The sequence below is a fragment of the Ranitomeya variabilis genome, chromosome 6, assembly GCF_051348905.1.
Source record: "Ranitomeya variabilis isolate aRanVar5 chromosome 6, aRanVar5.hap1, whole genome shotgun sequence".
Lineage (NCBI taxonomy): Eukaryota > Metazoa > Chordata > Amphibia > Anura > Dendrobatidae > Ranitomeya > Ranitomeya variabilis.
In genome coordinates this window covers 459507922-459522640 of record NC_135237.1, presented here as the reverse complement: position 1 = coordinate 459522640, position 14719 = coordinate 459507922, and the positions used below count along the sequence as shown (strand labels likewise).

At 44.1% G+C, this 14719-nt stretch overlaps 1 protein-coding gene across 1 annotated transcript in view; it reads left to right on the top strand.

Annotated features, from left to right (window-relative positions):
* The window catches only part of NSMAF (neutral sphingomyelinase activation associated factor), a 103862-nt gene that overhangs the window by 27382 nt on the left and 61761 nt on the right, over nt 1-14719 (top strand). Inside the window, exons 3-10 of the mRNA XM_077270536.1 lie at nt 309-387; nt 475-533; nt 634-670; nt 2263-2313; nt 5126-5197; nt 5548-5595; nt 5678-5730; nt 9506-9635. Of these exons, the coding sequence (XP_077126651.1) occupies nt 309-387; nt 475-533; nt 634-670; nt 2263-2313; nt 5126-5197; nt 5548-5595; nt 5678-5730; nt 9506-9635 (529 nt within the window). The remainder of the gene's footprint in view (nt 1-308; nt 388-474; nt 534-633; nt 671-2262; nt 2314-5125; nt 5198-5547; nt 5596-5677; nt 5731-9505; nt 9636-14719) is intronic.

The following is a 14719-nucleotide window of genomic DNA, read 5'->3' as shown; positions in this document are numbered from 1 at the left end:
TTTAATATCCTGCCCGCTCGCTGGCCTGGGCTGTCCGGTCTCTGCACATAAGTGTATATCACTCCATTAGCGCCACATTTCAGCTAGTCTAAGTGCACCCTGAAACTTTTATAATGAAAAACTGCTCAATAGGTAACTAAAAAAAACAAAAAAAAACAACGGCAAATCCCCCAATGTGAATGTGCTGTAACATGGAATGTAACCAAGCAATTCAGGACATTTTATAGGATGCGATCTTTGTATGGTAAGGACTCTGAGATGTGAGCGTAATTCTCTAGTCATGGACTTACACCTTTATTTTTACGTAGAAGCGTAAGTGGATCCCTGAAAGTATGTTCCAAATCCCTTATATTTGAACCTGATAAAATTGAAGAGCCCATACTGAAGGTGAGCGTTTCCTGATGATCCCAGGATCAGTGTAGTTCTGTAAAGATAACGTCACATTAAACTGTTTTTCCTTACTATCTATTACAGATCGCATTGCGGGATTGCTCAAGAATTGAAGTGGAAGATGGTGACAATCTGTTCAGGAAGTACGGACTTTAGACTCTGCTTTCTCTGAACACCTTTTATCCTATGTGATGCGATGTTACATCTTTGCCCCCTTTTTTTTTTTTTCTCCTCCATATTTAGCAACAAGCACAAAAGACTTTCTGTTGTATTCAGTCAGGTAAGGATTATGTTGTGAGCAGCAAAGCTACATGTAGAAGTATACATATATTTTTGCTGCGTTTTTTCATGCTAATTTTCAGCTGCTTTTTACAGTACCAACAAAGCCTATGAGATTTCAGAAATCTTGGCACACATATTGTTTTTTTTTTTTGTGTGGTCAGTATTTTGTGCTTTGCTTCGTTTTTTGGACATAGAGCATGTCACTTCTTTCAGCGTTTCTGCTGCGTTTTTTTTCAGCATTTTTCACCCATTGACTTGAATGGGTGTTAAAAAAACGCTGCAAAAACGCAGGTATCATTATTTGCTGCGTTTTTGCTGCTGAAAATTCAAGGACATTAGCCTGGACAAAGAGAAAAAACAAAACGCACCAAATAAGATCAGGTTTTGCTGCAGCAAAAACGCCCTGTGTAAACTTGCCCTAAGCGTGGTCCTCCATTACTGCATCCATTTAATACACAAATAAGAGCATGATGTCAATTTTATAGTCTGAGAAAAGTCCTATAAGAGCAGATTTCGCTACATATTCCATTTACTACTTGATCTCAACCATTCCATGTCTTTTTGATGATCCTATATACGTCTTTGAGCCTCCTGCAGCAGCGCAGATGACCGCTGCAGCCAATCAATTTTCCATCAGAGTTGACATCCACTCAGACAAAATTTGCCAAAAATAAAGCAGGTCATATTCTGACACAAGTGTCACTCCCTCACCAGGAACATTGGTGCCAGCATTGCTGTAAAGGCTCCGCTGCGGGAGGGGAGTATACATTACATCTACTTTGTATGGCACTTAATTGATTAGACAGAGGTTGTCCAATAATGGAAAAAAAAAAAACATTTTAAACTGAGCTTAGTTTTTGCCACCAGCATTAGTTCACATCCCATCTAATGTGACCAAATGTGACCAAATGTGATCACATTATTATTCCTTGTTCTCCTGGAAATGTATGAATGAATTAAGTGCTACCAAGTGGGGGGAGATCTACAGTCTGACACTGTCCTGTAAGTGCTGACTTGTCTAATTGAGCGGTACCCGGGACCTCCAGTTCTCACGCCACGTAGCTGGCGTTTCAAGCGCCACTTGTAGCAGTGGACCGGCGCTTTTTCTCACAGCAGCACCTATCCAGGCATCGTCCAGCAACCTGGCTGTTAGCCTCCCTGCCTTATCCCGGGCCACCCAGCTCTGGCCTATCTAGGCCTTGATATACCCTTCCACGTTATATCTACCAGTTTGTTAAAAAAGACATTTCTGATGAAGGTCTGATGTTTGGACCGAAAACGTTCATTTTCTAAACTGGGTGTACAAATAAATGGAATAATCAACTTGCAAAACATTCTTCTGAGTGCCAAGTATTTTTGAGTATTGGATTGAGGGGCTGGAAACCCGACTTGAGCACCACACAGGAACCTTGAGTGCCGTGCATATTTTTCATTGTCTAATTATTGATTTTAAAAGATGAGAATCCTCTACTAGCATGGACTTGTCGGGAGAGCTGACTAGTAACGCAGGAACATCTGATTTATGAATGATGTAGTTGATTTGCTTTGGTTTTTTTGATGGGACTATTCATAGATTGTTTGTTCTTCTAGGTTAACCTCATCAAGGAACAAAACATTGTTACTCCGTACAACCTTCAGCGTGTAAGTCGCTCTTGTTTTTTCCATTTGCTTGTGTCTCGGTATGGACATTGGGGCAGATTTGCTTTTGACTTTTTTGTCCGCAAATTACTCTTTGTGTATAAAGCCAAGGAGATCTCCAGCTGTGGAGTACAGCAAGCATCATTTGAAAGGAGTAGGTGGTTAGAAATGCCTTCTCCTGTATGGTGAGACAATAAACATCCTCCAGTGCATTGAAAATTACCTTTTCGGAGGTACCGTGTCCTATAGCTGCTTTTTTAGGGGCACGTCTAACGGCAAGTCTCCCCCAACAAGCTTATGTCTTCAAGATTCTTTTAAAATAAGCCAGGGTTGTCTTAAAGGCCCAGGTGTCTTTAATTAGCAGGAGACTTCAACAGGGGTTCTGTCTAATTTTTTCCCTCCTTGGTCACATTCTGAGAACATGTGGAAGGTTTTTTTTTGTTTTGTTTTTTTTTAAAGCTCTTTTCACTTGTTGTTGTGCCCGTGGGGTTGGGGTCGCCTTGAGTCATGGGGGCTGAGCCTTGCTACATGGGTGCTGTGGCGCACCAGGTCGCTCACTATGCTGCTGCATGGGGCAGTGGTTGGAGCATGGCTATGCAGCCTTTTAGGTCAGGGACCCACTGAGGGTTCTCTGTGATACCGCAGTCTGATCAGAATGTTAAACTAAGAACCTCAATTTTGTACATTTTTGCATAGCCGCAGTAGATCAATGGATACGTTTTCGATGTGCGGTCCATGTCTTTTTCTACAGCTATGACTATCTTAAAGGATAACCTGCCAGCATGTTTTCAAAAATGGAAGTAGTGGTATGGCTGTGTAGGTGCTTGTCCCCCAATAAAAGATTAGACTTTTTTTTTTTTTTTTTTTCTTTTTGTGTGGAAATTCGATTTGTCGGTCATTAGGAAATCAGGCTGGATGTGCACTGGGGACATATCGATGATGTTGGAAGAAGCTGTCCAATTTCATTCACATGCCCATTCCCAGTGCCCTTCCCATCTGTTTTGCATATGGCTTTTGTACTAGATTTCCTATTACTATTAAATCATCTGATCGCTGCAAAAAAAAGGTATTTTTTTTAAATTGGGGGACAGGTACCTATACAGCCCTACCACTGATACATATGTGCTGACACATTGCAATTATATGGGTTGTCTCACTTTGTGCACCAGATCTGCACTCCCCAGGCTTTCAGATTGCCTGGTTTGGAACGTCCCTGCTTGATTGACAATTCAGAGCAGCGGCATCTTTGTCCCGCTGGCTCAAATTCTCCATTCTTTGGTACTGCAAGCAGAGACAGCTTTGTCTGTGCACCACTGGAGGAGTGCAGGGAGACTGAAGCTGGCTGGGATGAGGAGCTAACAATATACCGGCCAATGTTCAGCCACCAATGCTATTCTTTAAAAAATAAATAGCATTATTCCTTGAAACCTATGATAGAGCATAGTATGTGATAACATTACAGTGCAGGTGTCCTCCTGTCCTTGCTATAATGTCAATTTGTGCGGTGGGTGAGGAGAACTGTAGAATGTAAGCCTGCAAGGGCAGGGTCCTCTTCCCTCTGTACCAGTCTGTCATTTTTAATTTACTGTAAGTGATATTTGTATGTGACCCCTTCTCATGTACAGCACCGTGGAATCAATGGTGCTCTATAAATAATAGGGTTAAATACTTCATTATCACCACACAGAAAATGACAAGTTTTAAATTTTCTGGGGGAAGCGGCAGTTACTTTTTTTTTTTTTTTTTTTTATCCCCTCTGTAGTATGCTGCCTTTTTGATTGGTCTACATCTTGCAGGAGAAAAAGTAAATGTCCCCAGAGATTTTATCTGTGTTAATGACCACTTTGTTGAAGGGGAAAATATTTGTGCTCCCTACATTTTTAAAGTTAATATCTCTGGAAATGAGAAATAAATAAAACAGTAAATTACACTTCTTCAGTTACTTTATGATGAGGTAACCAGTTTAACATGGAAACTGTAGTGAAATGTCCTATTTAAGTATTTCCATAAAGTTTTCTAACTTGGTAACCTTTTTTGTTTTTGTGAATCCTTAACTTTAAAGGAACTTGTCAGGTTTTTTTGGCCTACAGCACCATCTGATTGTAGTTCATTACCTGCAGTCTTCAAAGGTGTGCTTAATGGCCCAACTTGATGTGACCTTTTGTGTAAAATTAGGTTTAAAGTCCATTTGTGCCACATGGTAATTGGTTTCATCTGATCAAGGAGGTGGTTAGATACTGATGAGTAAAGTAACACAAACTCTCCACATCCTACCCCTTCCAAATAAAACTGGATTGACATCCCCCTAAAGTTGGGAATCCTCATTAGATACCCTGTCCTCAGGGACCTCGGTTCAACCAGAAAGTTTGGCAATAAATCGTGGAGAGCTTGACTTTTTAATTCATAGTGTCTCCACCTCCGTGGCTGGATACAACTAATTGGTGTATGATGTGTTTTGCAAAAATAAATCATATCGGACTAATAAGGACACCTTTAGAAGCTGCCAGGTTTAGTAGTGAAAAATAAAAGAACTTGGCAGGATCTCATTAACCCTTAAAATAAAGATGAATCTTCACATTGGATTCATGTTGCTGTCGGGTATTTGTGTTAACAACTTTACAAGTATGAGTGGGGCCAAGAAGAAGAGGGCAGTAGTGAGAACATCCATACTCTTCTACTTCCATCACTGCTGTTCATCTTTGTTGCCTAGGACAGGAGCGCTCCCAGGCTATAGGTGACTCCTCATAAACCTGAACCTGCTATGCTAATGTATAATATATTGTGCAAATAACTTCATTCACTGTTCCTTTTTCAGGGTGGAGGCCATTTTTTCTTTCAGCTGGAGGATTCTAGAAAGGTTGATGATGTTGTACAGAACCTTCTACAGGTATAATCCTACAAGAATTGCTCTTTAATGAGAAGCCTAGTTGTGATCACCAGGAGCTTGTGTGTGTATATACAGATATCTGTGATGTATGTGACTTGTACTGTGTTTCTTTACACGATTGCAAAATCAGGATTTTCTTTTCCTTGCTTATTACATTATCGGGGTCTGCCAACAAAAATCTAATGGACTTCTGAGACGGATGTTTCTTTCCAGTTTGCAAGAGTAACTGAGACACTAGTATTTTTCATTATGTAATTGTCCGTATCATTAGATCTGTGAGTGACTGCGTACAGGAAGTGTCTGCAATTTCATAAGAACATCTAGTCTGATTATTTTTTTTATTTTTACAGCTTCAAAGAGCTTCTCGTCTAGAAAAACTTGGAGATCAGACGGCCATGGTACTGGATTAATTTTCTGTTTTAACTTAATACTTTCTCTAGTTTCCTTTGTATAACTTGTTTTCTCTTGTTTCGATACCAGATTACTGCTATTCTGCAGTCTCGTTTGGCAAGGGCCTCATTTGATAAAAACAGGTTAGTGAAAGTATGGGCACCTATCTGAAGATAAATATAAAAGCAGCTGAAGTGTCCACTACACCCGACACATAGGGATCAATATTGATCATAAGTATGGGATATTTTATTTCTTCTTAGTTCTATATAAAAAAAAAAAAAATTCAAATTAAAAGGAAAAAGTGCAAATATTTTTCAACATTTTATAAAGCAGATGCCACAACTGATGCTTTCAAAGCCAATATTCAAAAGGAACCTGTCAGCAAATTCATGCTTCCCTATCTGCGGGCAGCGTGACAGATCTCCATAATCCCTCATTACAATAAAGCGCTGCAGTGTCTTAGGCTGGGTTCAGATTGCGTTAGTGCAATCCGTTTAGCGCTAGCGGATTGCGCTAACGCAATGTCTTTTTCGGGGCCGCGTTTAGGGGTCACGTTAACGTCCCCGCTCTCACAGATCCCCAATCTGCGAGAGCGGGGAACGGACCTAAGGCGCGCCGCGAACGCTGCAAGCAGCGTCCGAGGCGCGCTACAAAAGACCGACACATCGCTAGCGCGAGCCGAAAATGACACGCGCTAGCAATGCGCTTTAACATTGCCGGCAATGGGAGCGCTAACGGACGCGGTGCACGGCGTTAATTTCGCCGTGCAACGCTGTCCGTTAGCGTTCTCCCATTATCGCAATGGGAACCTAGCCTTAGAAATCAAAGACTCCCAATTTACCAGGATTTGCATTTTCCTTCCGAGTCTAGATAGAGGGTGCACTAGTAGGATGCATGTCTCAGGATAGGGCGTACATTTTTGTTGTAGTTTTGTCACTTTAGTGGCACAATTAGTCATTCATGCACCCTCCCCGTTTCAAAAAGTGGGTGGAATTGAGATGGGCTAAAAGTTGCCGTTTTTTTCTTTTTGCAACATTTTACCAGTTTTATGCAAGTGGTTTAAACTATGTGATTGGAGTAAGGCTGGGCACGGCAAGATGTCCGCTGAGCGACCCCATTTGACTTCTCCTCCTGTGTCTGCAGCACTTTCATAAATCTGCTGATGGGTCTCTCCATTATAGCTCCTACAATGCTTTGGCTCCTGATATCTTTGATAAGAATACCATCCAGATCTCACATAAGAATGCACCGTGAGACAGTAATGTGCAATACCACCAATTCATTCTTTTTCTTAATCAGTTAAACTTGATGATTTTGGTATCAGAGGCATTATGATTGTCTCCATCATTCCTCCAGCCAAAAAAGCCTCCTGAATACATGCGAGTGATAACCGTGAGCAATCTTTCTCTGGTAAGCTCAGCTCAGTCGTTCGTTCTGTAGTTGTCCCCTGCCAGTGACTAGTATAGGAAGTAACTTGCTTCTAGCTACTAGTGTCAGCCCTATTGGCTCTCTGTATTCTGCCACTCAGAGCATAACCTTCACCATTTGCTACCTTCATTGTCTCCGGAGAGCTGGACTGACAGTTTGGGTTTGTCTGTAGGAAATAGTGGTCTTAGCTGGTGCAATGTACCGTAGATGATATTGTTCATACATTTTAGCTATAGTTAATGCATGCTGCTTTAGTTTAGTTAGTTTACTACAATTGTATGTTCTGCTACTTGCTCAAAGAAACGGAGCTAAATACCCTGGAAAAATTCCCTGAGCTCCCCTGATTTTGTAAGTTGTATACTCTCATTTGTTTTGGAGTGCAGTATGTGAAATCTCTGCTTTCTGCAGAGTCTTCTCTGGGGTGTACACTTTTATCCCTCCCTCCAACTCACTGCCAATTACGGCTCAGCACCTGATCCATCAGTTTAGCAGTCTTAAAGTGGCTAGTGAAAGTATTCTACCCCTTGTGCATTCGTTTTTGTAAAGAACATGCCTGCAGCTGTGATTTTTCTTCTTTATGTGAAGCAAACGACAAATAACTGAAAACTTCAGCGTGCATAACTATTCCCCACATCCTAAAATCAGTACTTTGTAGAGCCCTCTTTTGCTGCATTTATAGCTGCAAGTCACTTAACACAAGGCAGGTTAGATGGTTTCCTCTGGTCAATAGTGATGAGCGAATATATTCGATACTCGAGATTTCCCGAGCATGCTCGGGTGTCCTCCGAGTATTTTTTAGTGCTCGGAGATTTAGTTTTCATCAGCTATTAGCCAGACTAAGTACATGTGGGGGTTGCCTGGCCCCTAGGGAATCCCCACATGTACTCAGCCTGGCTAATAGCTGTAAATCATTCAGCTGCGGCGCTGAAAACTAAATCTCCGAGCACTAAAAAATACTCTGAGGACACGTGAGCGTGCTCGGGAAATCTCGAGTAACGAGGATATTCGCTCATCACTACTGGTTCAACAGAAATTTTCAAGTCTGACAACAGATTCTCCTTTGGATTAAGGTCTAGGCTTTGACTAGGCCACTCCAAAACATTTACACGTTTCATCTTTAAACCATTGGACTGTTCTCATTGTATTGTTGGAAGGTGAACATCCATCCCAGTCTCAAAGCACTAATAAACAGTTTTTGCTCGAATATCTTTGTATATTGAACAATCAATTTTCCCCTCAACTTGGACCATTTTCCCTGTCCCTGCTGCCGAAACACATCTCCAAAGCATGATGTTGCCACCGCCATGTTTCACTGTGGGTATGGTGTTCTTGAGGTGATGAGCTTGGTTGGTTTGGCACCAGATATAGCATTTACCTTGGTGGCCAGAAAGTTCCGTTTTGTTCTCATGTGACCACACCACCTTCCCCGTTACATTTGGGGACCCTTCCACATGTCTGTTGGCAAACTCAAAACAAGCCTTACAATTTTATGTGTAATTATATGCTTTTTTTCTTCCTATTCTTCCATAAAGGCCACCTATATGGAGTGTTCGGTTTATTGTGGTCATATGGACAGATACTGAGTCTGAGTCTCTGCTTGGGAACTCTGCAGCTCTTTCAGTGTTACATTTGGTCTCTGTGCTGCCATTCTGATTAATGCCCTCATTTCCCGGGCTTAGAGTTTTGCTGGGTGGCCCTTTCTTGGCAGATTTGTGGTACCATGTTCTTTCCAGTTAATGATCATGGATTTCATGGTGCTCCGGGGGATCATCTCAGATTTGAGATTTTTTTTTTTTTTTTTTTTATAACCCAGCCTTGACTTGTACTTCTCAACAACTTTGTCCCTGACTTGTTTGTAGATCTCCTTGGTCTTCATGGGTGGTGTTTGGTTAGTGGTACCTCCTGCTTAATGGTGGTGCAGCCTCTGTGGCCTTTCAGAAAAATATACTAACAGAACATGTGACACTTAGATTTCACACAGGGAGACTTCCTTTCACTAATAATTTGACTTATGAAGGTAATTGCTTGCACTAGAAATTTGTAGGGGCTTCGTAGCAAAATGAGTGAATACATATGTAAGTGACAATTTTTAGTTATTTGATCCCATAAATGTAATTTATGCCTATATTTTTCTCATTCATTTCACCAACTTAGACTATTTAGTGCTGATGTATCTCACACAAATCGGATTTCAAAAATATTTAAACGCAGGTTATAATGTAACAAAATAGGTTGAAAGCCAAGGGGGCGAATACTTTCACAAGCCACTGTATCAGCTGCTGAGCTGTGGTTAGCAGCATATGGGAGAGGTGACTGCTCATGCCACATACTGAGCTCCAGAAGAAACAAATGTGAATATCTGTGCAAACAGGAAGAAAGTAGTAGAATCAGGGTAGCTCAGATTTTTGAAAGTCATTTAACTCCATTTTTTTTTAACAGGTATTTTATAAGATCCATTTTTTCTGATGCTTTTCTTAAATCTGTCAGCTTTCAGAGTGTATGTGAGAAATGGATCATGGAATGTGAAGCCGAGATGATAACGCCGCTGGTCTCCAACCCGGGCCATGTGTGCATCACAGATAAATATCTCTATTTCCAGCCTTTAAATGGATACCCAGTAAGAAATTGCTTTATTTTTTTTAACTTCTCATGCAGAACTGACACTTCCCACTATATGACCAATGATGTTTAAGGCTTCTTTCACACTTCCGTCTTCCAAATCTGCACAGGATCCGTCAAGATATTGAAATGACGGATCCTGTGCAGATTGTGGAAAACGTGTGGACACGTCATGGCTATGTGCACCTGTTGTGTATGCGTCTTCGCAGCGGTTTTCCGCTGCGAAAACGCAAACACAAACCAGGTTAAAAAAAATTAAAAATCGCAGTATTCTCACCTACCGACGTCCCGCGCAGTGATGCTCCCGGCAGCTAGCGTTCATAGTAATACATTGCAAAATCTCTCTGTTTTGCGAGACTGCGACTTCTCGCAAGATTTCCCAATGTATTACTAGGAACGCTAGCTGCCGGGAGCATCGGTGACGCTGCGCGGGACGTCGGTAGGTGAGAATATTGCGGGGTTTTTTTGTGTTTTTTTTTCTTCTATTTTTAATATTAGATCTTCTTACTATTGATGCTGCATAGGCAGCATCAATAGTTAAGAGAGCGAGAGAGAATTTCCCGTCAGAATTCCACGCATGCTCAGTTTGAAAAGATGGGACCCGTCGCTGAATTCCTGCTTTTCACAGTCAGCGACGCATCCTGCACCCATAGGCTTCCATTGTAGCCAGTGACGGGCAGCGCAGGATGCGTCACTGATTGATTTTTCCGACATACAGAAAAAACGTTCCTCTGAACGTTTTCTCTGCCCGACGGACCATTTTTTTACGCAGGATCCAGTGCACGACGGATGAAACGTATGGCCATCTGTCACTAATACAAGTCTATGAGAAAATGCAGGATCCTGCATTATCAAAAATCGACGGATTGTGACGGGAGCTGAAAGACGGAATTGTGAAAGAGGCCTAAGGGAGCTGGCTTCCTCTCCCCTTTCAATAGCTAAGGCTGGTTTCACACTTGCGTTTTTTGCCGCTGCGTTTTAGCGCTAAAAAACGCATGCATTTTTTTTCTCTACTTAACATTAAAAACGCATGCGTTTTTTATGTTTGCGTTTTGTTGCAGAAATGCAACCTGTAGTAATTTCTAGCGGCGTTTTTTTGCGGCAAAAAAACGCATGCGTTTTTTTACGGCAAAAAAATGTATTGCTGTCTATGTAAACGCATGCGTTTTTAGGCACATGCGTTTGCATGCATTTTTAAATGCATGCGTTTCTATAGAAAAACACAAGAAAAAACAAGAAAACCCTAACCCTAGGGATCCTAACCCTAACCCTAGGGATCCTAACCATAACCCTTAAAGTTAGGGTTAGGATCCTAACCCTTAGGGTTAGGGTTAGGATCCTAACCCTTAGGGTTAGGGTTAGTATCCCTAGGGTTAGGGTTAGGATCCCTAGGGTTAGGGTTAGGATCCCTAGAGTTACTAGGGATCCTAACCCTAACCCTAGCTATTTCTGTTTATAGTGGGTTTTCTAGTTGATTTTGATGATTGGCAGCTGTCACACACTTCTCAGCATGCGTGTAAAAAACGCAAACGCAGGAAAAAATGCATGTAAACGCAGCAAAACGCCGCTTTTTTTTTCTGCATGCAAAAACGTATGCGTCTAAAAAAACGCAGCGTTTGCACGCTTTTACATGCGCTTTTTTAACACATGCGGTTTTTTTTTAAAACGCGTTTTTAAACGCAAATGTGAAACCAGCCTAAGCCAGCCCACCTCTGTCTGCATCAGCAGTGATGGAAAAAATAGTCTGCTTCATGTAGTCAGGTGGACAGTCATTCTTCATACACATTTACTTGTCGTGTGTTGACCCAGAGACTGGAGGATGGCACTTTCTGTGATGGAACAAACCTGGAAGTAGAGTGACATGGCGCTGGCAAAGGGAGTTGTGCTTGGGTCAGCAGGAGCCAGATGTGACAAAGAGCCTAAGGCTATGTGCACACGTTCAGGATTTCTTGCAGAAAATTCTTGAGAAAAACCTTCAAATTGCCTCTTCTGAGAAAAAGAGGACTTAAACTCTATAGCGCCACCTGTTGGAAGTAGCGATCCTACAAGTCACAATCAACCCTTTAACGAGTCGTGCAATATGACTTAGGATAAAAGCCAAATCAGTATCTCAATCCGCAGACACGGTGTTTCGGGCTGTTGGCCCTCGTCAGTGCGAAGCATGAGAACTGATTTGGCTAGGTGAGAGGCTCTGGACTGGGGTCTAAGGGATAACGTTTCTCCTTATGGAGAGTGACATACCAGCTGGCTTGTCAAGGTAAGGAGGCTTATTCGCCGTGCAATGCTCCTCTGGGAAATTAAATATGCAAATTGCCTCTTCTGAGAAAAAGAGGACTTAACTCTATAGCACCACCTGTTGGAAGTAGCAATCCTACAAGTCACAATCAACCCTTTAACGAGTCGTGCAATATGACTTAGGATAAAAGCCAAATCAAAGCCTCCTTACCTTGACAAGCCAGCTGGTATGTCACTCTCCACAAGGAGAAACGTTATCCCTTAGACCCCAGTCCTGAGAAAAACCTGAAATTTTCTGCAAGAAATCTGCATGCGTTTTTTGCCGCGTTTTTTTCCCAGACATTTCCCAATGCATTTTATAGTGGGAAATCTGCAAAAAAAATGCTAAATTAATGAACATGCTGCGTTTTTTACCGCGATGCGTTTTACTCTGTCGCCTCATTGGGGGACACAGGACCATGGGTGTTATGCTGCTGTGCACTAGGAGGCGACACTATGCATAATCTGAAAAAGATTAACTGTGGCTCCTCCTGTGCAGTATAAACCCCTGGACGGCATCAGCCTTCTCCAGTTTTTGCTTAGTGTCACATAGGAGGCACACCTAAAAGATTTTACTCCGTTTTTTCCGACGGGATTACAGATGAAGAAAAGAGGGTCTCCTGTGAGACTCCCAGCATGGCTCCTTCGTCGGCCCCCTATTATGGGGTGCCCAGTTGAAGTAGAGATGGCTATTCCCCATGTTGCTCCTTCCCCAGTCCCTCGGGTGCTGGTTCGAAGTCGAGACCCCCCTCCTTCCCCAATTCCTTTTGGTTTCTGGGTTGAGGTCGAGGTGAGGATAAAGGCCCCTGAAGGTGACAACAGCACCCTCCCTATCCCCCACTGGGGGTATTAGGTTGAGACACCTCAGGTAGGGCCTGTACAGGCAGCATTCTACAGCTCTCAGCAATGGGCCAGCACACTGCGCCTGCATCCAGGGACCCCAGCCCAGCTGCGGGCTCCTGTTGGGGCCGGGGGGAGTGCAGGCAGGCATGGCACATTCAGACACAGGGCTCCCTGCGCCCCTGTCTCTGCGGCAGCACCAGCTCTATACTGCCTCAGGGAGACCCCTACCGGCTCCCCCTTCCGCTTATAGCCCCACCGCCATCCTGCCTTTAAATCCGGAGGGGTCCGGTTCAGATCCGACCCCCTCCCGGACTTTCGCGCCGGCCTGGAGCCCTTCTGGGCCTCAGGCATCTAATTTAGGCCCCGGCTTCAGCCTAGCTGAAGCCACCGCCTCCTCTCCGCCCCCCCGGCCCGCCCCACGGATGACAAATGACACTCTACAGTGTCATAAAGTGGGTGGATCGAGACAGAAAGGGCGCGTTTTTACACAGCTTTGCCGCCTTTTTCCAGCTCTCCGCCCCCTTCTCCTCCTTTCCTCTCTGTCTCAGCAGCCATTTTCGGCTGCAGATTAACCCTGCATCTCCCGGTCTGCAGGACCAGGACCAGGCAGCCAGTCTCCGGGGGGCACAGGCACAGGACTGTGGATCTTCGGTGCTGGACCTAGGGGCACACTGGTGGGGTAAGATCACAGCTGGGTTTTTTACTCAGCTGTGAATCCATACTACCTATAAGGCTCCCCTATAGGTTTCTCTACCCCTGTAAGGTCCTCTGCTGGCAGCACTTCTGCACTCTGTGCACTATGCCGGGCTCAAGGTCCAAGAGAACCAGGCAGAACTGCTATTATGCATTCTGCACAGCCTGCGGGACCGCTCTCCCCAGTAGTAGCACGTACCCGCATTGTCAGAGCTGTATACAAACTAATGTGTCAGAGCCCCAAGAAGCCCCTGCCAATGCCTCGGTGTCTAATGCCACGCCGGAATGGGCTACTCAGATATCGCAATCTATGACGCAGTCTATAGATAACCTAACCTCCACATTTCTTCAGGCTCTGCAGGGTCATGCCCCGGCTATGACCGTTACCCAGCAAAGGGAGAGCTTGACTCAGGAACAAGATGACCCTGGCACATCCACGTCTAGGTCAGGACGCAAGCGGACCCATAGATCAAGTCCATCTGCGTCATCCCATAGCACACGGTCATCCCCCTCTAGGGATAGACACCGTAGCTCCAGGTCATCTAGACCGTCCCATTCCAGGGACAGACAATGCAGATCTCCGCAATCCCCGACCAGAGAAGGCCTCCTCCCCGGCCCACTTAGCAGGGGACGCCTCAGTGATACACAGGATTCGGAAGGCATCTGCGACTCTGACTCAGACAGAGAAACGGAGGGGTCCCTGATCCCAATCCCTCCTAGCAATACAGCGCTAGTTGAGGACATAATTTCATCCATCCATCGGGTGCTGGACATTTCTGATCCGCCACCAGAGGCCCCAGAACATAAGATTTCCTTTGAAGGACCTCTGAAGCCGCCTAAGGTTTTCTCTAACCACCCAGAGTTTAAGGCGATCCTTAAAAAGCAGCTCTCACAGCCTGAGAAAATTGCGATTAGCAAATTTTATCTGGAGGCGAGGTACCCCTTCCCACAGAAGGACACCAAGGAATGGACAGATCCACCTGAAGTGGACCCCCCAGTCTCTAGGCTAGCAGCACAGACCCTCCTTTCACTGCCAAATAGCTCAACCCTCAGGGACGCAGCAGACCGGCAGGTAGAACGCATGGCTCGTTCAATTTTCGAGGTAGCAGGGGCATCCCTGGCTCCCGCATTCGCCTCAGTTTGGGCTGCCAAGGCCATTCTGGCCTGGGCAAAGAATTTACAAGCTCTCAAAGCATCCGCTCCTGAGCTGTCGGACCAAGCGGTTCAAATAGCAGTTGTAGCAGACTACATGCTCCATGCAGCTCTGGATTC